Source organism: Passer montanus, unplaced genomic scaffold, assembly GCF_014805655.1.
Source record: "Passer montanus isolate IOZ18808 unplaced genomic scaffold, ASM1480565v1 scaffold70, whole genome shotgun sequence".
Lineage (NCBI taxonomy): Eukaryota > Metazoa > Chordata > Aves > Passeriformes > Passeridae > Passer > Passer montanus.
Window position 1 is genome coordinate 3,203,595 of NW_024372148.1, and position 24,666 is coordinate 3,228,260.

The 24,666-nt window shown below is 41.7% G+C and overlaps 1 protein-coding gene across 4 annotated transcripts in view; it reads left to right on the plus strand.

Annotated features, from left to right (window-relative positions):
• Nucleotides 1-2,655: 2,655 nt before the first annotated feature.
• Nucleotides 2,656-24,666, plus strand: part of ANKRD29 (ankyrin repeat domain 29) — a 38,747-nt gene continuing 16,736 nt past the window's right edge. For 2 of the 4 annotated variants that reach the window (XR_005629942.1, XM_039730092.1), the window contains exons 1-6: nt 2,991-3,048; nt 8,377-8,487; nt 10,208-10,306; nt 11,988-12,086; nt 18,245-18,343; nt 21,685-21,783. Coding sequence is in view for 3 of the 4 variants with exons in the window: in XM_039730092.1 (XP_039586026.1) it covers nt 3,010-3,048; nt 8,377-8,487; nt 10,208-10,306; nt 11,988-12,086; nt 18,245-18,343; nt 21,685-21,783 (546 nt within the window). In the remaining variant the exon portion in view is untranslated. Of the gene's footprint in view, nt 2,781-2,990; nt 3,049-8,376; nt 8,488-10,207; nt 10,307-11,987; nt 12,087-18,244; nt 18,344-21,684; nt 21,784-24,666 lie in introns of those variants that run through there. The other 2 variants (XM_039730093.1, XM_039730094.1) reach the window with 2 other exon arrangements.

The window sequence follows — 24,666 nt, forward strand, 5'->3', positions numbered from 1 at the left end:
GGAATGCAGCCTGCTGCCCTGCAGATGAATTCTGCCAAGCAGCTAACAAATCCCAACCAGTCCGAGTATCTTGCAATCTTAAATATTCTGCCAAGACTAAAGAATAGAGGAGATGTGTAGCCCTAAAACACAGTATTCCCATGATAGTAACAAGCATTGAGTTTGCAGGGCCTCAGGAACTGAGGCTTGCCAGGTTTGCTCTTTTTAAACTTTTCTTGACCTCCCTCAATTTTGTTTTACATGGCTTATCTCTAACAGCAACTTTTCAAATTGAAATGAGAATTAGTTTGGTTGTAATATAGAGATGCAGACCAGTGAAGAAAGAGTCAGAGGTAAAAGCATATTAGCAAATCTATAAAACTGAATCAGGCAGATCCTAGAGGGAAGAAGAAGAAGAAGCCATTAACATGAACATCATAGTCCCTGAAATTACCAATTCCAGGTGCTACAGCTCACCATAACATCAGAATGAAACCACCAACTCTGGGACCTAGCAGAGCAGGGGAAAGGTGAGGATAACATCCAGAAAAGGAGTAAAAACTAGGAAGTATATATAAGTTTTAACTGTAATGTTATTAATACTGATTTTTTGATATGTTTAGATACCTTTCTTCCTCTGCTATCATTACATCTGCTCTAGTAATGATTCTTATATTAGACTGTTAACATTCAGTTATAATAATTACAAATTCTTGGGTATATATATATATATATATATATATATAAGGTGCGTGTCCTCTGCCCATAAACAAGTGTAACAACAGGCAGACGTCTACATCAAAAAACATTGTTTCTACATGCTTTCTGGGATAAACTTTCAAGGAATCACTAAAAAGGAGCATAATTTTTATATGTATTTCTGTATTCAACTGTTCTGACAAATTATTGTACCTAAATATGAAAACAGAAAAGTCACAGAAGACCATGTGCAACTGAAAATATGTGCAATTTCAGGTTTTGGGGATATTAAGAAAGGCACTTTAAATTTTCCCCCCCGACACCCAAGATAAATACAGACCCAAAAAAACTATATTGCTTTCATCTCCTTTTTTGTTGTTCATCGAAAGGAATCTTTGGGGGTTTTTTGGTCATGAAATTTAATATTTGGGCTGATGAAAGTGAAAAGTTTGGCATGTTATTCACAAAAGATTGAATAAACATGGGGATTTTCCAAGGGTGAGGTAGGGAGTGTGTAGAGACCAGTAGTATTTTCCTCTTTCAGTGGACAATCATCACTGTGCAACTGGATTAGAGCAAGGATGACTCTCAGCTCTGCAATCTGCTGAATTTATTCAGCATTTTTAAGTTTAAGAGGAAAGCTGAGTGATCATCCAGGATCGTATGATCTCAGTAATTAAGGTTCACACCAGGCCATGCATTCTGAGATGAGCTGGTGCTATGAGCAGCTTTCATCTGCCTGCCTCCCGTTTGTTTCACTGTATGCACAGATGCACACTGCCTCAGGAAAAAGATCTGCAGAAACCCCTTCACTTGCAGATTTGTAGAATAAGCTATTTGGATCTCAGCACAAGTATTTTCTCTCAATGCACACGCATAATTTTCTCGTGAATGGGATTTATGTGTGCACATCAAAAGAGGAAAATCCCTAAGGGCTCAGTTTAAACCAACAATAGCAAAGAAATTCAGGAATCTCTCACCAGAGCATGCCCTGCTTTGCCTACTTTATATCACGAAGACTTTGAATGAAATCTGTGGCATCCAGGCAAAACAGGACATGAACTGGCTTTATGACTGTTCATTTTTAAAGGCATACAATTAAGCCCTTAAGAATTTACTGGCTTCCTAATGCGAGCAAATCATCTGTGGGAGATGGTGATAGCTGGATGCGGGCAAGGTGAAGGAACGCTGACCCCCATCACAGGTTTGGGTAACAGCACTGTGGCTGTACTCACAACAGTGAGCACTCTGAACAGGTTTTGCTTAGATATGAAGGGCAGAGGCGGAGAAATACAAAAGTGGTGCTGTGCAGGTGGCATTAGCACTGAGGATAGGGCTGGGGCGAGGGCGCTTGGAGTTTGGAACATTTCAGTGCTATTCCTGAGCTACAGAGGCCTGATCCATAGGTCTAAAACAGAGGCTGAGTAGTGTGGGTCCCCCACCCTGGGGGCTGGCTTCTCAGGACCCTGCTGGAGCAGGGGCCCACTTGAAACAATACTAATATAACACTTGTTACAAAAAGTTATAAAATTTGTTGTTATTATAACTAACAACAACAACAATAGAACAATAATAACTATGCAACCAAAATAGCAATAAAATGTAATTTTCTGCAATTGCATAAAATTGTATGCTGATATAATTAGTATGTGTTCGAGTATAACTGATTCTATTATAATCTGATAAATTGATTCTATTATAATCTAATATAATCTATTCTGCTAAATAATAATGAGAAGAAGAACAGCAACAACGATGTCAATAAAATAATAATAATGGTAATAATGATAATAATGATAATAATGATAATGATGATGATGATGATGATAATAATAATAATAATAATAATAATAATAATAATAATAATAATAATAATAAACAAATACTCTCTTCCAAAAAGACCCTTTACAGAGCAATAGTAGCCAGCACCCCGTGAGCACAAAGTGCCTCGGGAGGAGGGAGGGAGGCGCCGGCCCCGCGCCCCGCCCCGGCCCCGCGCAGCCCGGGCGCGGAGCGGTGCGGGCCGAGCTGCGCGGGCGGGCGCGGAGCGGAGCGGAGCGGGGCGGAGGCGGAGCGCTGCGATGTGCAGGATGTCGTTCAAGGTGAGCCGGGCGCCCCAAGGGGAGAGGGGCGGGGGGATGCGCGTTTGGGTTCCCGCTTGGCGCTTGTCGCGCCGGCAGCCCGCGGAGCGCTCTGTCGTATCCGTGCATTTGGGGGTTGATTTGTTTTATTTTTTTAGGAAAAACGAGGGTGGTGTAGGGAGGAAGGAGAGAAAGCAGTAACGTCCTTGCCGGGCTTTGGGGTGCCCCGCGAGTGCTGCGGTGGCAGCTGATGGAGCGGGCGCTTGTCACAGCTGACAGCCCCAAAAGGGTGCGTGCCTTGTGTTACATAAACTGCGAGCCTCCTGGAGCTTCACTCCGGCTCTGGGCTGGCTTTACTCTGTGCTCTGGGTTTTGGTGCAGTCAGGAGCCTCCTCCTCACTTTTGCGACCATCTCTGCTGGTGTGGTTGTGTAATAGTTAGGAGGCAGTCTTTATCCGTGCTCTTCCTTTCAGGCTGTGGTGGCCACCGAAGCCACACTGGTTGGTTCCCTTTGCCAGCTGTGATTCCCGTCACTTTTTGTACTTCTTCCATCCAAACCCACGCAAGAGCAGTCATTGCAAAAGATTGCCCTAAAGAAGTTTTTTTAATCTAAGGACAGGATTAATAAGGTTATTTGGCAAAGAGGGAAGCAAAGAGCAATTTACTAATGATGTTAACAGATAATATTTATGATGGATGTACATCTTCTCTGTTATGCACTTTCTGGATGCTGTGCTTGCCCTTCTCTTATTGATCAGCAGCTCAGTGCCAGTCCTTTGCCATATTGCTTGTGTTGCATTTTGTGATTTGATGGATTATTCCCTGTACTTGCCTCTCTCCCGTCAGGGTATCTCCCTCCCTGGAATGCTGGTGCTTTGTTGTCACCGTGTCAGTTCAGTGGTGGCGCAGCAGGTGGTTCCCACCTGCATTTAAAGCCCTCCCATGGAGGCAGCAGAGAACCTTTGCTCCAGGGGCACTTCAGTCTTACGCTTGGTGGTGAAATCATGGAATGCCTTGGGTTGGCAGGGACCTTAAAGATCATCATGTTCCAGCCCCCTGCCATAGGCAGGGACACTTTCTACTAGACCAGGTGGCTCAAAGCCCCTTCCAGCCTGACCATGGACACTTCTAGGGATGGGGCATCCACAGCTCCTCTGGGTAACCTGTTCCAGTGCTTACCACCTTCAGAGTAAAGAATGTTTTCCTAATATCCATTCTAAAACTACCCCCTTTCAGTTTAAAGCCACTTGTCTTTGTCCTATCCCCACATGCCCTTGTAAAAAAAGTCCCTCTCCTCTTGCAGGTCCATATAGCCACTGGAAGCCTGCTCTAAGGTCTCCTCAGAGCCTTCTCTTCTCCAGGCTGAACAACCTCAATTCCCTCAGCCTGTCTTCATAGGAAAGGTGCATCTTCATGGCCTTCTTCTGAATTTACTCCACCAGGTCCACATCCTTATGTTGGGGACCCCAGAGCTGAACACAGCACTCCAGGTGTGGTCTTACCAGAGCAGAATTGAGGGAGAATCACTTTCCTCATCCTGCTGGTCTTGATTCCTTTGATGTAACACAGGATACACTTGGCTTTCTGGACTGCAGTCTCTCTGTGGTCATCCGCTTTTTGGTCCTGCTTTGGTCTCATACCTCATTTCTTTTTTTTTCTTAGTTTTTCTGTCCCTTCATTCTGTCTGAGTTTTTTCCCACCTCCATTTCTCACAAGCATTCACTCTAACAGTCCCATGTTCCTGGTGATGCCAGCTTCTTTTTCTTTTTTATCATTTTTTGGCTTCCTTGTTTATTTAACTTGTTCTTCAGGTCTTAATTTCTGTTCTATTCCTATAAGATCCTTTTCTGTGCCCTATTTCTCACACTGTATTCCCTCAAGTTTTCCTGTTCAAAGTAGCTCACTGCTTTCCCTTCCCTCTGAAGAAGTGGAAACCATACTTCCCTCTCTCTGTTTTCTCTCCCTTTCCTGTGACATTTTGTTTGGCAATTTCTCTTTCAGATCATGAACTTAACTTGGATTCTTACTGTTTGCCACAGGCTGTTCACATTTTCCATCTTATTATCCTACTTACCCATGGCATAGCATTTATCTTTTTTTCTCACACAAATATCCTCTCTTCTGCCACTTTTTGCCTGACTAAACAACATTTATATATTGAATCACCTTTCCTTCTTATCAGGATCCTTCATGTAGGATATATTGCTATCTAATAGTGAACTCTGCTCCTAAGTTGCACTAGCCTTTTCCATCATGCTTGATCCTGGTTTCCAGTTCTTCTTCTTTAAACTTTTCACTCAATTCCTCCTTCCCATTAGGACTGGTTTGGAAACTAAGAAAGAAAAGGGAAATTTCTTGCATTTTGCCAGCACAAGGAACAAGCCAGTGGGTGGACTAGCATTCTCTTTCTCCTTTCTTTTCTTTCCCTTTGTCTATTGCCCCTTTTCTTTCCCTGTTTAAGAACTGCACTCTTCCTCCTCAGCAGTCACCCCACTGTCACCTGTGCTTTCTCTGCAAACAGCAAATCAAAGGTAGGGCAGGGAGCAGGAGCTGGTGGTCACAGCATTTAAATTATACTTTCCCCCTCAATATTCCTGAAATGACACAGATACCTTAGCACAATTCATTTTTTTTCTGTATCTCTGCAGAGAAATGGTTTTGTCAGATTTATAATAGATATTGTCCTCTAGACCATTTTTGAAAAAATGTTTCTTCCAATGCCAATACAGCATGAATATAATGCCAGCTTTTCATCTTTGGGCTCTCATAAAAGCATACAAACAATCAGAATTATTAGCACAGCCAGATTTTAAGATAAAATTTTAGAGAACTTGATGAAGTGAAGGAACTTTTATCCTGGAAGTTGCTGATGCTTGCACAAGACATAATGAAACAAGCAATTTTCATGAAAGTTATTAGCTAATAATTTTCAAATGTCTATTACATTCTGCTCCCAGATTGTCAGTGCTGAGGATCATTGTTTACTTTGAGGATACTTTGGGAGCAGACTAGCTTTATGATAGGAATTACATAAAAATTTTGTCCAATTAATCTTTTGAAATTCAACATTACCTCTCCCTAGGAAGAATCTGATGAGACATGACTGAGTTCACAACCGAACAACAGCAGTCACATCCTGCAGCTATAAACCCATTTATTCCTAAAAAATAATTCAATTAATTGGAATATTAACCCCAAAATGCTGTCTTACATTTTGCCTACCAGTCCTGTCAGTATTGCTGATGAAAATGAAGACCACAGAGATATAGATCCAGAGATATAAACTGCCACACAATACACAATGAGGCTGTACTTGTAAGGTGCCCAGATCATCTGAATTATTTTGCACTTTCATTCATCTTACCAGGTACAATAGCTCACATTTGCATCTGTTTTTTTTTAATCCAGTCACTGGATGGTTGATAGTCTGAGTGTGCTGTATACTCTACTTTTATACAAGGGATCCCAAGCAACACGGGGGCACAAGGAGAAGTAAAAGTGCTTAGTAGGAGTCAGTTCAAATGGGGAAAAACTTTGGTTTTTGTCCCTGGTGCACTGAAGAATTCTTCTATTCCTTGAGTCTGTTCCAAAGTATAAGGACAACTCTGCTGGAGGGCTACTGTAGGACTTAGAGGAGAGAAAAAAGATGTAGGAATTTATGACTCATAAGGCCAAAGACTTTGAACTTCTCTACTTCCCGTCCAGGGTCACACTGGACATTTAGTTCTCTTCTCACGTGAACTGGTGAAAGCAGGTAAGAAGCTCCTGGATATGGATTCAAGGTCACCTGTCCAGTGAAAGTGGGGTGTATGATAAGCCATAATAAAATGCAGTCTGCTACTGTGCCCATGTAGTTAAAACTGGAGTGGATTAAATAAATATTTTCCTTTATGGATGTATTGCCATGCCTCTAAATTTTCTAAAACTTTAAGGCATAGTTTGGGACAATAAAAGGTAAAGAATTTGATTGTCCATTCTGTAAGGTCTAAACATAATTCTTTTGCAATAGCTTTCCAGTGAACATCATAATAACAAAGCCAATAAGAAAATATTCCTAACTGCCAGCTTTATAAATAAATACCTATCTAATAAATCAGAGCAGAAAGGGCAACATGAGCCCTGTGTGTTTAGGTCAATTGTTGCTTTTACATGAAATTTTAGTGGTTCTAAGGGCAAAGATAGGAAGACACTACAGTGTTGCCCGCAAGGAGGGTATAAACTGCTGCCTCTACCTTAATCAACATTATCTACAGATTCTCCAGGGAAATGCAACAGCTGTGAAGAGAAGATCAGATTTTAGTTTATTGTGCTTGCTAAAATTTTCAGACTCCTACCCCTGTGTGTACTGATACAAAAAATACCACTATCAGTTTATAGGAAGTGACTTATAATTTATTGAATGGTTGGAACATCTCTCAGCTGCCAATTTTCCAATCTATTAATATTAAAAATGCAACCCATGGAAAGTGCTCAGTGTGACAGACCTGAGATAGATTCAGATTCATGATTCATGTGTCTGCTGGTTTCTGCAAATTTTATTGTCTTCATGTCAGTGAAGGAAGCAATTTAAGCTGTGCTGTATTTGTGCATTTTAATTATAAAGCATAAAACTATTGAATCCTGATTCCCTGCCACATTACATGTGTGCATTGACATTTAGACAAGTGCCTACATAATTTCTGAAGCTGAATGATTGACTTTAATATCGACTCTGCACTCTCTCTGAGTTATCCTGAAGGCAGGGTTCGCTGCAAAGCAATGCCCCTGGGTATTTTTGACTCTGCTTTGGTGTGACTATTGGTGAAGTGATGTTTTACACCTCTGTAGATGGTTTGCGCCCTTATTAAAAAATCAAGAGCATGAGCATGCTCTAGGATACATATCATTGCCATCACAGTGTTTCCCCCACACTTCACCCCTGACAGTGCTTACCTGTCAAGTCAGAATATTGGCAGCTGTCTGCATCGATCAGGTAAAGAGGGTGGGAGCAAAGGCCATGTCTTTTCTTTCTGTCTTTTTCCTGTGCTGGAGCAGTCATCATTCACTCCTGCCCAGGAGATATTGCACATGCCCACAGTCCCAGGGTGTTCATTCCAGGCAGGAGGTTGAACAAGCAGTCTGGGAGATGCATGAGCAATACTTTTCCTATATTGGAACTTTGTGTGCAGAAAAGAAGGAGATGACAGAGAGTTAATCTGAAGCCCAAGAGGATGTTCTGCAGCAGGACATGTCAGCAGGATGCTTCAGCCTAACTGTGGCCAGCCCCACCATAGAAGCAGACAATACAGGCATCACTGAGCATGTTGTTTTCTGTGATATTTCCCTGTGGATCTGGCCTAGCATCATCATTTCTTATTACAGAGCAATCTAAGAGACTGCCATAGACACAAGGAAGACTTGAAATAACATGAGGAAGCACAGGAAGACTGGTCTCTATAATTGCAAAAATAAATTAAATTAGCTTCCTTTCCATGCTCTGGGTTTGAAAAAACAGCACATTAAGCTGAAACTTTCCTGTCTTGAATGCAGAATGTATGCAATGTATATGCTTGCCCAGTGTATTTCCCAAAGTGATTTATTTCTGCTTTCTTTTTTTTTTTTCCTTTTTTTCCACCAGAAAGAAACACCACTTGCCAATGCTGCATTTTGGGCTGCAAGAAAAGGAAACCTGGCTCTCCTCCAGCTGCTGCTGAACAGTGGGCGAGTAGATGTGGACTGCAAAGACAGCGTATGCACGCAATGCACCTACAGCCACAGCACTCATTTTGCATCACTTTCCATAGCCCACCATGCAGAGGGTGTAGTTGGGATCTAACATGAAACATATGAATGTCTTATGGTACTTCAGGATGATTTAAAACCCTCTCCTGTCAGTAATCAAGCTTGAAACTCAATATAAAATAGTGTGATGATTTACATCAGTGGCAAGGGGTTAAGAATTTGCCAGCACTCAAAAATGTGTCTTACACAGTTATTTGTGGTGCTGACATTAAAAGCACACATCCTAGCACCTCAGGCTTCTCTTTGCAAAGAAATGTCATTGTAGTAATAGATCACAGCAAAGAGTTGGCTGAATTGAGCCCAGGTAGCAATGATTCTGTCAGCCAACAGACCTCCTCATAATTAGAACAACTGCTGGCCCCCTAAATTCTTCCTCTCCACCCAGTCTCTGGACTGGGCACCAACATGAAGGCAGAAGATTGCCAGGCAAGAGGAGCCCAGACCCATGACAGATTTCATGGGAATTTCCTTATTGTAACTGACATGGGTTGAAATTAGTTTTGAGATTGGAAATGGGTTGATTACACAGATAATGAGCAAGTCTTTCTATTCTGCCTACAGTGCATGGTGAGATACTTGATTGTGCTAATCTGAGTCAAAGAGCAAGGGGAAAAGGAGGGTGAGAAGTTCCAGGTTTCTTTTGTTTGGCATTGGGACTGACTGACACAGAGTCATGCTGGTGTTGGTAAGGATTAATGCCACTTCCAACCAAAACATGCACTTGTCACAGCTTCTCTCACTTTGAATACCTTCAAAGTGTAAGAGATTTTTCTAAGACCATTGACTTTAACGTATCTTCTCATTTTCATTCCATTTTTGCCCTGTAGGCAAGTATTTGTCCTGCAGTACTTCTGGAGCTGGTGCTATGACTGTCCTTCTGACAAGGGAGGGAAGGTTGTTCAAATAGAGGCTTGTAGTACAAAGGACAGAGATCAATATGAAAAAATAGAGTCACTACTGTTCATTTTTTCTCAAAAGAAGGCTAACTTTGGACAAGAACTTACACACTACACTGTATTAATGGTTGTATCAGACATGCACGTTTTCTAGACTAAACTAATTTTTTACAACTAAGACTGCATGCTTCTTTTTTGTAATGTCACCCATTCCTTCTTTAAATTGAGCTGTTGTGTGTGAATGGTTTTGAAGGATGTGTTTCATCCTTATGCGTGTGGTTTCTGCATATTGTCCATACACTGCATACATATAAATCTTACTTCTTTCCCTGGAAGTGACCTTATAATGTACTGAGGGAGCTGAACACAGATTTTTGTACAGAAAGTTCTCTCTTACAATGTAAAGAGTCACTGAGTGAGTTTGCTCTCATTATTTGGATAGGGAATTACTGTTCAAATCACCCAGCCCCTTCTCCTGACTATGACTCAGAATTCTAAGTGACTCAGCTGAGTCACTCAGCTCCTGTGTCTGAGGTTATTCTTCTGGAAATGATGAAAAGAACTTTGGGATTCTCTGCTTAAAAAGAGAGGGGAAAAAAGCTGTTTAGAAACAAACCCCATTCTTTTTATACTTGTTGCACTTATTTTGGGACAATAAGGTATCATAAGCTCCCTCCAGCTTTTTGGCAGAGATGCTGTCTCATCCAGACAGCCTGATTCATTGCTGTAGCTGTCTGTTGAAGGTACTGACTTGTTTTTCCTTACTCCCAGCTTGGCACAACAGCTCTGATGGTAGCCTCTTACTATGGCCACATAGATTGTGTACGGGAATTGGTGTTGCAAGGAGCAGATATCAATCTGCAGAGAGAGGTAGGATTCAAACAGGGCTTGATTAAGTGACTGTTGGTTTGTTACAAATAATAAGAGTGTTGTCTGGTGCTTGTTGCCAATTGTTTCTTTGTCACTTGCTGTATAGTGTATTTCTAACATGTATAACGGGCTCTGTTCCCAGGACATCGGGGAATCAGATATCTGAAGTTTACAACAGAAAATCAGATGCCAGAGGTACATTTATAACAACACATTTTCAGCACATCTGGTTGGTGAGGGTCAGTTACATCTGGGATGTAACACCTCAGGGCTATTCCATTTCTGTATTTGCAGGTTTACTTTTTGGCACAACAGTTTACAGATCTCCAGATGAGATAAATAATAAGAAGACCTTTACCATTTGATTTGCAGCCTGGTCATTAAAACAGAGTGGATGCCATTGCTAGCACAGGGATTTTTTTTCATTTTGTATGTTTTGGAGTTTCTGCCTTTTAGTCTGAGCCAACTCATCTCTAGCAGTCATACAGCTTTATCACCCATACACTTTCCTGCATCTCTGCTTGGCATTCAAGACGTGTCTTGCACTATGACATCAGCATGGAAGGGACATCAGCAACTGATTTTTTTGGGAAATTGCCTTTCATTCATATTCCATGCAGACAATTGTAAGGATTGCAGTTGCTCTGGTCTGCGTGTTGGCTGCACAAAGAGCAGAATTGCTCTGGGACAACCATTGGTTTTAAGAGAAGAACAGTTTAAGGAGGGCATGAAATTAATGGGATGGTGGCAGGTCATGCAGGATAGCAGAGTGCTCATTGCTCAAACAGTACAAGCCAAGGTTTCTTACTTTCCTTGGTTACCTGGAACCAAAGCATTAATCTCATGCTGACATCTGCAAGTTACTGAGTCAGTGAATGCCCTGTTTGATGATGTAGGTGTCTTTGCACTTACTGGCCTAAACTTGCTCTAACCATGATTGTCGGTGTCTTTCAGTGGGGTCCTGTTCTAACAAAGCATGTACTTAAATACGTCCCTTCCCTTAGGTAAACATTGCTTGGAAAGAAGCAACAAAAGAAAAAGTTAAGAACAGTTTTATGGAGCTGCTCTTGATTATCACTCAGGAAATACTGATTCAACAAGCCAACAAAAAAGAAAAACACTGAAAGCCTCCAAAATCACTCTGTTGCAGAAAGGGAGCAAAACAGATGAAGTTTAAGTGCTAAAGACCAATGGCACTGTTCTGCAACTAAATGCAGTTACTCCAACCAGTGCTCTTGTTCTCTGAAGTTGCTGTGAAGCTCAGGGAAGTGGGAGTCCCATAAATGTGCCCAGAAGAGTGGGCTCTGAAATGATCTAAATGGAGCCATGTGCTATTGTAAAAGCTTGGGGCACTGGAGTGAATTTCAGATCTTGCTCCCATTTCCTGTAGTTTCTGCATGGGGTGAGAGAGCCCAAAGTCAGAAAAGCCTGCATCTATCTTCCTTCCCTTCCTTCTCTTCCTTCCCTCCCTCCGAAGTCTATGGTGCTGGACAGATTTTTCAGTGCAATGGGAAGAAGACTGAGTTAGGATACCTGGTGTCCTCTGGAGTCTTCAAATTCATCTTGTCTTTTCAGCTGATATTCAACTGATTTAGCTCAATACTTTTTAATTTGAAATGTCTATACTTCAGTCAAGTGTGTTATGTGTTTGTTACTATTTTAATCCATTTTTCCTTTACAGTCAGGTGCAACTTCTCTGTTCTTTGCTGCACAGCAAGGCCACAATGATGTAGTGAAGTTTCTCTTTTCATTTGGAGCCTCCACTGAATTTAAGAATAAAGTAAGATGATGGGTCTATTTTTGCATGCTGATACATTCTGACAGTCAAGGCTGGGTTTTTGTATTCACGTGAAACATGACAGGGAAGTGTTAAGATGATAAAATTTCCTCACGTGAACATTTTTGAGTAATGCAACACATTGTGAAATATTAACTTTGGACTAGCTTTTCCTACCTAGACTTAATGACATAAGTTAATCAAGTTCCCTTGACAGTGATATCAGTCTTTCTTCATAAACCATCCTCCAATACAGGATCAAAGGGTCTTTTTGCACATACCAGGTAGGATCCTGATTTAGGCGTTTATGTACTTTGGTTGCATAGAACTTGCATTTCATCAATGCTGGGATGTCTCTGCATGCCACCATTGGATATATAAGAATATAATGCTTTCAGTTCCCCCTAAATTCCCACCTTCCCATCTGGCACAAGAAGATGAGATGCACCCCAGAGCTTTTATTTCTTTGTTCAGGCAGGTTCTTTTCCAAAATCTTGTTTAGAAGAGCCAAAAGCTCACACCTCGTGGGGCAACAGCAGCAAGATCAGCAGTTCATCACTGGCAGCAGTACATCAACCCAGTTTTTTTTTTTCCCAAGCCAGTATTAGCACCTCTGCTTTCAGCAAACAGGGGAAAAGCAACATATTTTCAATAAGTATACTTGTCCTTGACATGCTGCCTGCATTTTGAAGTGTTCCCATTATCTAGGGAGGAGGACACTTGTCAGTCACTTATCCTGGGATCCCTAGTGATGTATTTGAAGAAGCAGTAGTTCTTTACCTCACAGTAATCAATTTCTCAAGATATTTTAGTCTATGATTTGAATAATTCTCTCAATCTATACCTGCTTTCTGGAGTCCCTGGAAATACAGGCTCTAAATACAAGGGAATTGATGGAACATCAGAAACTCAGCTCCTTATGCTCCAGAGGCTACAAATCCTGTTGTTTTGTGGTCGGAATTCACACACGCCCATAGAGGAGGATTCTGATACCCCAGGGAGCTGTGCTTGTGGTGAGCAACTCTCTGACCACAGCAGCAGCCAGTAATAAAAGCATGAATGAAATTGTGGCTGTTTAACACAACATGGAGTGCAGCTGTGGAAGTTGGCAGTGCAGGAGGTTGCAGTGTTAAATACAACAGCTGTATCTTACAGTGCTGGATAATCTCATGTGGGACAGATTTCTTGGGTAAGGTTGCACATTAAAATAAATGACTTTTATTTCAGGGTATGGGTGAGGGTTATCAAGATTCAGAGGGGTCATCTTCCCTTGCAATCAGCTGGCAAGTCAGAGGCTCAGTACCTCATTCTGTCTAGAGAGACAGTTATGTCTTCACTCAATCTTTGCACAGCCTGGGAACTAGGAGTCTGTGAAGAGGCCAAGATTTGCTCCAGGAGGTGAACAGCAGGCTTGAAATTGTCTGATCCTTCATGGCAATATACAATCTTTTATGAAGCATGCCATGTGAAACACTAGGACAGATAAAAGAGAGAAAAAATCTAAATTATAAAAGAATATCCCTGTGTCCAGCTGCTCCAAATGGCTTCCATCTTTGGACAAATGCAAGTTTGGGGTCTACTGTTGCTCACCTAGAAAATTTCATTCCAGACCCTCTTTTTCCACCTGACCCTGCTTCTGAGCCCAGACCTGACTGGCCCATATGCCAGTCCCAAGTATCTTTTAAGCTTCTGGTTGCTCTTCTCCCGGCCACAGCTTTCTGTTACATCCAGACAAGCTGGTTGAAAGATATCACCAGCTCCCAATGGGTGTAACAGGGGAAACTGGCGTGTGATGTGCATGTGAGATGATTTTCCTGCAGCATCACCCAGCGTGTGCCTGAGCAGGAGGCACCAGTCAGGTGTAGTGCACGGACAGTCCACATCTTCCACTGTATCAATTCAATCTTCTGATTTAATAATGTGGTTTTCATAGCTTGGAATAATTCCATCGTTCTGTTAACAGATGACCAAGGTGACAGGCTCCTCTATCCCTCCCAAACCCCAGAAACAATATAATTGATAAAATACACCTTTTCAGGTTAGGGACAAGTCATTTTCTCACTAAGACATTCATCTAGGAGCACCACTGGAAAAGTTACGGCTGATCCTGCTTTTAATGAGCAGTGCAAAATGAATCCATTTGCAAAGAATATATATATTTCTATTATAAATTACTACATTAATTTGGAATAAGCACACAAATTGAATGTATCCTAGAAAACAGAAACTTAACTAAGGAAATGCAAAGCCCAACATCTTTTTCATGTACTTATCTGTAAATTGTGATTACTACATTTGTTACTCATATATGAGAATTCTGGAGAACTGTCTTAACACAGGCATGCAATTCTTGTTAAGCCTTGTATCATTAGAATTGATATTTGCTATGGCAGGCAAAGTAAAACTATTCTCAAATAGTGTAATGAAGTAATTTGCAATAAATGCTGATGTTCTAAAGAGAATGAATAGTACTACTGAAGGTTAATTATTATATAATTATTATATATAATATTAGTCATTAATATTATTCTGCATTGTCCCAGTCTGACATCCATAGAAATATTTAACATAGGTTGATCTTTTTTTTCCTTTATTCTGATAGATGTGATTAGCATGTGAGATCTTAAAAAGCATGGTGTCACATTTTCTGAGCAGTACTGCAGGTTGAACAGTATGTCAGAGGCTGTTTTTCAGCAGGCAGTGATTGCAGAAGATCAGTTCTCGTCCTCTGTACCACATTTAAGAGATGGTAAAATAAGGTATAATTCTGAGCTGTTTCAGGTGATGATGACAGAGGAAAGGGGTCAGCAAATAGACAGGGAAGTGTACAGCACTTAGCATGGTCTTACCCAGTGCTGCTGTTCCAAGTATTTTCACTGCAGATTGGCAGCTGCTGTTATGTGCTGGCAGTGAGGAGGGCAGACCCTGGGGAGGGCAGAAAAATGGTTTCAGGGGGAGAATTGCAGAGGTGGCCAAGAAAAGTCCAGCTCCTATCTGAGCTGGAAATATTTGCAGTGCAGGATTAATAGAAGCTTCATTGTGTCAGGAAAACAGGATATGAGCAAGAAGTGAACCCAAGGCAATGTGCCATCTCTGAGAGGTTGCACAGTGGCCTCCTGCCCACTGCAGAAGGGGTGATAGCCCCAGGAGCCCCTCAGTGCTTGCTGACATGTCCAGCTCCCATTTGCTGCTCTGCTCAGAGTTTCCAAGAGGCTTGCCAGTACCAAAGACGCTACTTCAGCTTTTTACTTATCTCAGCTGAAGCCAAAAAGGAAAGAGGTAATCACATGTCTGAAAGGGATGTTAAAACTCTGTCATTTACTTTTTTTTTTTTTAATTCCCCACAACTTATCTGCTTTCCCTATGGTCTGTAAAGCATTGGGGTCTTCAGCTAGAGCTTGCTGGAGTTAAGTGTAAGAGAAAACCAGATGGAAGATCAAGAGAGGCAAGAGGAGGACTGAGTAATAAACCATCGCACTGTTTGACAATTCTTTGATTTAACTAAGTGTTGTCTTATCACATGGTCAGTGGAAAAGTTTCCTGCCCCCAGCTTCCCTTTCTTACAGCAAGATGTATATCTAATTTTTCACAGTGGTACCCCCAGCTCAGAGCATGCAGAGGAATCCCAATCCCTTCTGCTGAATGTGTGCAGCTTCATATATCAGACAGACAGTAGAGCAGGCCTTAGAGCTCAGCTGTCCTCCTGGTCAGGGACCAGATCTTTGAGCCCAGGAATTGTTACCCACTTCTCTCTGCCTCAGTAAATATTTGATTCAGAGTGGACAGATGAAACTGGGGACTATCCAATGATCCCCTTCTAACCCCTGGACTCTGATCAGACTGACCTAGGAAAACTTGATCACTTTACTCTGAAAGATCCAAATGGCATTTTTTGGAATTGTGTCACTCTTGGAAAAAACAAAAAAGTATTTGTCTAAAACTGTTCACTGGGTTGAACCAAACACTTGGTCAGGAACCCCTTTTTGAATTAATTAGACATGTCTTGAGAGAGTGTTGCCATTCTTAAACCCCAAGATGTCAAATCTCCCCAGGTGAGATCACACATTGGGATTCCAAGAGTTGCGCTTCAGCTCTGCTGTGCCAGCTGGAGTTATCTTTGCAGGCCTGCCTTTTATTTGGGACCTGTCACTTTGTTCCCTACAGAAATTATGATAATAACCAAACAATCTTCTAAAAATAACAGGAGTTTGTGGAAAAAACGAGAATTTTAGAAAACAAAAGCCAGACCATAAAGCAGTAAACAAACTTTTCCCAGATGCAACCAACTGAGCATGTCTATTTACCATCCATACATGGAACTTTAGTATTTTTAAGCTTCCTAAAACTTTTCCTTCCATGCCTCTCCACAGAGGACCTTCAGTCTGGATAGCACAGTTTCTCTTCTTAATTCACTAACCTTTCTCTCTCAACATTGTTCAGAGAAAATGTCTTAAAAATTTCTTTGGGTTTTTTTGTTTTGTTTTGTTTATAGCCCTTTGATCCAGTAAATCACCCCTTGAACAAAGTGGCTTTGGGGAGAGGAAATAGGTTACATGAAGCTATTAGCTTTTCCATTGTCTTTTAAGTGTGTATAAGGTGTTTTTTTAATCCAAGAACAATTGTGATTGCTTTTGTGTTTTGTTCCAGCAGTTCCCATTAAGTTACAGTAGTTTAATTTGGCAGGAAAGTCTAATTTCTCATAAGAGAAACTTAACTCCTCTGACCTGATTACACACTGTACTTAGTCAAATAACCCAGAATTAATAGGCAATTCATAGACTGTCACACAACAGCCTCACATCTCTGGCTTTGCTGACACCCAAGCCTTCTTTTCTTTTCAATTTTGTGGCAGGAAGGGTGAATATGAGGTTTTGGGGGTAGCTATAAACAGTGCCTGAGGGTTAGTTCAGTCATGCCAGAGCTTGAATTTTCACCAGGCTATTATAGCCATAAAATTGCACCATTGATTGATAAATTTGATTGGTACTTCTCATTATACATTTGGTCACTTGAGCTGCAACTTCTTTTGTGGATATCTGTCTGTGTGGAAAATTTCAGACAACTTTGGGGTTGTTTCAGAGAACAGTTCTAGGACAAAGCACAGTCTTGTGTCCACATTAATAGCAGCTCTAGAAAAAATTTAGATTAAATACTTTAGATTATTTTGTGGAAGAGAGGCTTGAGACTGGGAGAAGGCTAGGGAGGAGAGAGAAGACCTATGGTGGGGGCATTTTGGGGCATGCATCATCTTTGCATGATGGCCTGGTGCCATCCCAGGCAGATGACAAGAAATTGCTCTCCATGGCTGTGTCTGAAATACTAGTAATTTCTGAGTGGGGCACAGCACATTTAAGATGGCAAGACCCATGTTTGTTGTCTCAGTTGTTTGAGCTGGTTTGGAGTCAATCACCAGTGACACTGAGGTGTTTCCCTTCTCCGTTGGCTCCCAAGGGAATGTTTCTACAAGGAGGGTTTGATGCATGTGCCTAGGTCTCCCTTTAGTGGTGATGTGGAGTAACTCTAACTGCCTGGGATTGATCCCACCTGCAGGGATCCCTTCTCAAGCAGCAGTAACAGTGTTTTCACTGGTGGTCATGCCTTTGGTCAGACTCACACTTCCACAGTCAGCTAGCACACTTTAAAATGCCTCCTCTCTGCTCAGCTTCAGGCCAACAAGACACCGATGAGAGGCAGGACAAAACAGGGCACAATGTTCTGGCCAAAGAAGAGCAGATGATCAATAGACTCTGGAGCAGTGGGAAGGTTTGCTGTCCTTCCATTGGTGGAAGAGTGTGGCAAGCATGAGGAATTTGGCTGTAAAAGGAAGAAATGTGGAGGACCTTGAAGCTATGTAAAGAACAAAGCTTCTAATGACAAGGCAGAAGATGAGGAACACAAAACAGAATTTTCTTCGTTCCTTTCCCTCCCTAAAAAAACTCAGGAGAAAAATTTATATAGTGACTGAGCCAAGTTGAAAGATTTACATGTCAACACTTGGCATTAAAGTCATGGAAGATTCAGCAGCTACTCATCACAGAACTGCTGTGAGCCAAATTCTGAAAAGTCTTAAAGTTTGGTTTTTTGCTCTTTTTTTTATGGTGAAGTTCAACCCAGCATCTGACCTCTCACCTGACTGTACCCATTCTTTCTTGTTTTCACAGGATGGAGGCACAGCTCTGCTGGCTGCCTGTCAGTATGGGCATGCAAAAGTAGTGGAAACTCTGCTGAAGCACGGCGCCAACATTCACGATCAGCTCTATGTGAGTTATTTGACACACACAATATTGACAATGGTGGTGGTGGAACAAATGTGCTGTTGCTTGGACAACAACAGACACCCTGGCTCCAGCACAGACAGGCATTTGCCAAACGCTGCAGTTTTATAGTATTCTGTTCCTCTAAGATGTGGATTTTTTTAACTGTCTGCTTTTCATGATGCTGAGGGAAGTAGCACAAAATCAGAAAGGTTCTTTGGCTGCCTTTTGGTTCATGATCTGCATGGAGGATATGTACCAAATCTGGAACAGACTTGTGCTAGCCATTAGCCTTGGATGAAAGAGCATGCTATGTTCTACCATGATTTGCAGAAGAGTGAATAAGAGTGAATAGCTTTAAAACCTCTGAAGTACATTAGTTTTCTTCCAGAAAGAGTAGCAAAAAATTAAAATCTTTAAATTACTTCAAAGCAGTTTTGTTTTTTTTTAAATATCAATTAAAATTATGTTATTTGGTATTTGTGAATCTCCAGTTTGCCAGTGTTTTGGGCAAAGTGAGGTTAAAATGGCTGGACTGATGTTGTTTAGTTGACTTTTCTAAAAGTTGGATTGAACCAATGAAGCTCTGGATTTAATTTACTCCAGCAGAAACAGATAAGTTGAGCTTTTTGGCATTCAACAGAAACAAGTAGCAGATTTTGCCTTTGCTTCCCACCCCTTCTTTCCTACCCCAGGGCACTCAAGACTGACAAAGAGGAAGTTGTTTCTCTGAGATATATGAGGTTTTTCAGCTGTTTCCATTGGCTTTGGATCTTCAGGATGCTGTTGCACTCCCTGATGGCTTGCAGGGGAGCTGAGAGCTTGTGACTGCAGAAGTGGTCATAGGGGGATCCCCACCTCTGTGTTGCCTCACCCCTCATTTATAAATAAGGTTGTTCCACCCTTGCTGTTGTGCAAATTGTCTTTCTGATCTGAGGGCATGATTCATCCCTTTGCAGGGTAATCCCAGGGGCTGCCACTCAGTTTAAAAATAGCTATGCTGCCACACCTGCAGACTCTTACCCAGAGGTCAAGGCAGTAAAATAACTTCCTTGTTGTCTCTTCTGGAGATGAGCAATATTTGCAATTGGATTTTAAAATGTACTTTTATTGCTCACAGACATTGGGCAAAGCCAGTCAGAAGGAGTTGTGTAACAAAATAAGAATATGATCTCTTGAAAAAAAATGTTGTCTAGCTCTTTTTATGAACCAAGCTCTTTTTATGAACCAGCTGTCAAGTGGTATCTGGATGGCAGTTTCACTGGCAGCCAAATGGGAGAGATTTTGAGCATCCATTTGGATACTCCTCCCAAAACTATCAAGATCAATGTTTTAAATTGACTCATGTGAGGGGTCAGGAGAGAAAGAGACAAAAGAATACTCTAACTAAATAGTATTTCTTGCAAAAATGCTTTATAGCCTCGAAACAGCATTCTCATTACAGCATCCATTCAAATCAAATAGGTGTCAGTGAACACAAGGTTCTCCATCTTGATTGTTCCTATAATAAAAAGCTTTTTTTATATTACACAACCTTGTTTACTTTCTAAGTTGAAGTGTTCTCTGTCTCTGGAGGAGAGTGTTCTCTGGCTCTGGTGCCAGAGGTTTTTTATCTACTCACACAGCAACCAGAGAAAACAGCCCATCAGAGGGCCCAGGGACAGGCATTAATGGTTCCAGGAGCGACCTCTTTTGTTTACCAGGACGTTTGTCTTGAAACCAATGTCAAACATCCTAAATTCAGTCCCTGGGGCACTATATTCAGCTCATGCTTCACCAAGTCTGTGCTGACTTTTTCAGCTAGAGGAGTAGCTATGCACACTCTCTCTGCAGAAAACAGCACTTAGTCCCAACATAGTGGTATGCCAACAAGGTCAACAGCAGGCTTCCACTAAAATGCCCTGTATTTTGTGATCAGCACCTGCCTGAGTTGCCATGAGAGGTGTACTTGCACATCTGAGATGCAGTAAAGGGGTTAATTCCTGTCTCTATTTAAACGAAAAGATTCTTGTCTCCTGGGAAAACTTGTCCTAGCACATCCTGTGCTTAGTGCTGTGGATGTAGGATGGATAAACACCTGTCCCACCCTCAATACAGATTTCTACTTATAGTTGGTTAGATGGATTATAATGCTGTTTGAAAATGTTCCATCAAAAACACTTAATGAAATATGACTTTCAATTTTTTTCCCTATGGAAGGGGTTTCTCTGAAGTAAAATTCTGAGAGCATCTGCACATGAAAGACATGTCAAAGAAAAATAAAACACTGTATTTGTTCACCATTTATTCTTTCACAAGCTTTTTGCAGGAAAATTCTGGTTTCTGATATGGCTACTAAATACTTTTAGATTACTGTATTACAGGTGAAGGCTCTTCTACAAGATGTACAGAAGCATGGTGGTTTCTGGGGTGGCACAGTAGTGTGTGTGGCACAGGCCTTACGCCAGAGCAGAAGCATGGTGGTTGGTGGTTTCTGGGGTGGCACAGTAGTGTGGCACAGGCCTTACTCCTTCAGCCTCAAGGGCAGCCTTCAGTGCTGGGATCTGCAATCTTGCATAGTACCTGACATGTCTCCACCATGTAGCAGAACACTTCTGCATGGTCACATAAAAGCTAAATGAACCTGTATTGTTGTGCAGGAGCTAATTTCTAATTATGTAGCTCAATGCCACTAAGTATAGTAAAACAAAGCAAACCCGATGAAGGGGAGAGAGGATGAGGAGGTCTCCATTGATATCAAAAGGCTAATTAATTACTTTATTATACTATATTCTTCTATTCTACTTTACACTATCTTTATTATACTATATTATTCTATTCTACATTACACTATATTACATTACATCTAAGTTGAATCTGCCAAGCACTCAACTGCACAGAATCTCGTGACTGTCAGCCGACAGTCCCAACACACACACACGCTTGGCCCTGATAGGCCAAGGAAACAAAACACCATCACTTTGGGTAAACAATCTCCATATTTCATTCTACTTTGGCACAACACAGGTGCAGCAAATGAGATAAGAACTATTTTGATCATTCTTTTCTTTGCTTCTCCCAGATTCAGAGAATGCGAATCCCACATCAAAGAACTAGACTCTTAGAATTCCAGACACAGGATTTAGTGCTGGATTTGAAATATGATGGGAGCCAGTATTTGTGCATACTGAATGAAAATGTTGCCACAGTTTATTATGAGCTAGACTTTGCATTTTGGTAATTTCTTTGTATCTGCTGTTACAAAGCACACTGACTAAAGACTGAGAACTTAATTCAATTTGATTTGGTTTTGTGTGGAAAAATGGCATCACTTCAATGCAGTGTAAGACTGATGTGTTTGTTCTTAGGATGGAGCTTCTGCAATTTTCCTGGCGGCACAAGGAGGATATCTGGATGTCATCCGATTGCTGCTTTCTTCAGGAGCAAAGGTCAACCAGCCACGACAGGTATGATCAACACTTCAGGGCAGAGCTGGGTTCTAATTTATAGTTATGAAAATTAACACTGGAATTTTCTCCAGGCATTGGTTCCTTTGGAGTTGTTTCATTGGAAGGCAGTTTGTGGCTGTGTCAACATTCTGTGTTTTAGTTCAGATTGGTAACATGATTTTGAAGTCAATACCTCAGTCATTTCTGAAAGAATTGAAACTGAACACTCTGCTCCACATCTACACGTTACACCCTGTGAGCCACTATCCCTGGAGGTTTTTAAAAGACAATGCAGATGCGGCACTTGGGCATATGGTTTGGTGGTGGACTTGGCAGTGCTGGGTTAATGGTTGGACTCAGAGGTCTTTTCCAGCTTAAAAGATTTTAGAGCAAATCAAACCACTGCCTGCTCCTTTAAACGGGTTAGTACCACAAGCATGTTTGGGTCAGGCACCAAACTAAATCAAAATAAAACTCTCCATCATCCCTGCAGTATGGAATGTTGATGTAAGGGCCTTGCCCTTGCACTACCTCTTGCAACTACCAACCTGTTTGTGTTGTACATTACTTTTGAAGGTCTACACAGCCTACAATATCCCTGAGTTCTTTTGAAAGTTATTTGAAAAGCTTTTGAAAATCTGGGCACTCTGGGAGGAGGCAGTACTAAATTTGAAATCTCCAGACATTCAGATGTGGCTTTGGTGTCAAAGTTTACCTTTGACAAGTGCTTTTATTTTTAGTTTAACTTTTGTTTATTTGTTTGTTTTACTTTGTGTCATTCCTGCACGCTCTGAAATTCAAGCATGAGTTTTGCCTTCATCTCTGGAAGTTCTTGATACATATGGAAAGCTTTTCTCCCCATTTCCAGCTAGTCACTCTAGTGGGCCTGATGTTGCTAACACCTACAACCAGTGGCAGCTGTGAGCATGAAATTAGCTCCTCTGCAAGCAGTAGGGCTGCTGTTTGATCATTAAATGGGAAGTGTGAGCTAGATTTGTGGCTGGTTCAGAGATTCCTGCTGGGAGGTCAGGGGCTGGGTCCACTGTGCATCACTGGATGCTGGAGTTAGGTAAGGGTGCAAGGGGCTTTCTAGGTTTTAAACTAACTGTTAGATAGGTAAGCATAGGTGGTATACAGACACATGTATGAAAGCTCTCTTTCTTTCCAAATAAAAGGGTTTATTAATTGTTTAGCTGTTTCTTGACTCTGAAATCAGTGCCCAAACAGCCAGAGGTGGAGTTGCACAGCTAGCTTTACACACAGCACATAGAAATGTCTGGTTAGAGATGGAGCTTCTCAGGAATCTCTACCTGCTTGAAGAGACCCTTGCCTGTATTCTGCTGAAACCCTGCAGGCAAGGTAGCTGTTCTGGGTCTTCGCTGCACATTTGAAATTGATGGGATAAGGTCTTGTCCTTGTAATTAGTCATGCATGTCAGCCAGGTGGCTGTGATCACTGACTGCAGCAAGTGAAAAAGCAGCAGGCAAGAGCAAATGAGTGTGAAAATTCTAATAACAGTGGACAACGTGGCATGAGACAAGCTCTGCCAGGTATTTGCAGTATTTCCTTTCATCTGCACCAAAAGCCTGACAAATCATAGCCTGGCAACAGACACTGATCTATATGCTTCTGCTGCATGTGTAGGTCTGTGTACACTCCTAGCTGTGGAAAAAGGATTAGAATTTTAAGGGCCTTAACTGAAACAGTTTTCCTGCTGTCCCTAGCCCCACCTCTGAGCACCAGAGCTGTGCTGGCAGCTGCCCCCTGGATTGATGCATTAGCTGCTCCTAGGTTGCCTCCACACTGTCTCCCTAGAAAAAGCTTAAGAAATGTTAAAAGCTGTTAATTAAGTCTAAAGTTTCAATGTGGAAGGAGGGACGAAGGTATGCATTAATGCATTTTGAGTAAGTCAAAATAGGGTTGGGGATCTTTAGATCTGACTGAACCCTGTTGCCATTAAAACTGCTTTCTGTATCTGTAATTATAATGCAGCTAATTCTTTCTGACATTATTTTTTTAGCTCTCTAATCCAATTTCTACAACACAGTGTTTCACGAGGCATTTTTAAATCTTGGTTGAGGCAAAGACTTGTCTCTGTGTGAATGCTCCTCCTGGCTCCTCTGTTTAATCTCCAGCAGGACAGACCTTCTTTGCTTGAGGGTACCTCCGATCCCTGCTAAGATTATGCCTGGATAAGTGCGTGGCATTTGTATTTGGACCCACTGTAATCTGAAACATTTCCTTAACAAATGGAACATTTTTACTGTTTAATTAGTCAAGTAATGGTTGGATGGACTTCAGTCTGTTTCTTACTAACAAATGGGTTTGTACTTTGTTAGAAGGGGCTGTGTTGGTCATGAGGAATGCAGCTCTAGAAGGGACAGTTTTGATGCCAGACTACTCTCACTCTCATTTACGAGCTACATTGCTCTCACTGTGGTAGAAAACTTTTCCAGGCAACATTACCTCAAATACAGGGCTGCAGAGTGCCAGGTGTGAGTTCATCTTCCCCTTCCTCATGGTGTCCAAGTTTTCCTCTCTACCTAGGGAATTTGGTGGCTTAACCCATGGACCTTCACACGTGTCTGCTTCTATGTCTCCTGCTGTTGCTGTGGTGGGTACCAGTTCCCCCCTCAGTTTGGTGTCCCACCTCCCATCCCATGGGGGTATGTCTGACACCACAGAGCATTTTGGATGGTCCTGGCTGTCCATGTGCAAGCCCTTCAGCTCTCACAAGACCAAATAGTGAAGCTTCCTGGAAAGTTTCTTCCCTGGCAATGTCCTTTCTCTTGGGTTGTAATTTCTTTCTGCTCTTGCCAAAATTGAGGTGTTGGGCAGGAATTCTTTTGTCATCTTTTTGTCTAGACAGAGCTGGGGGCAATGTCTGAAGCCTGCTACAGG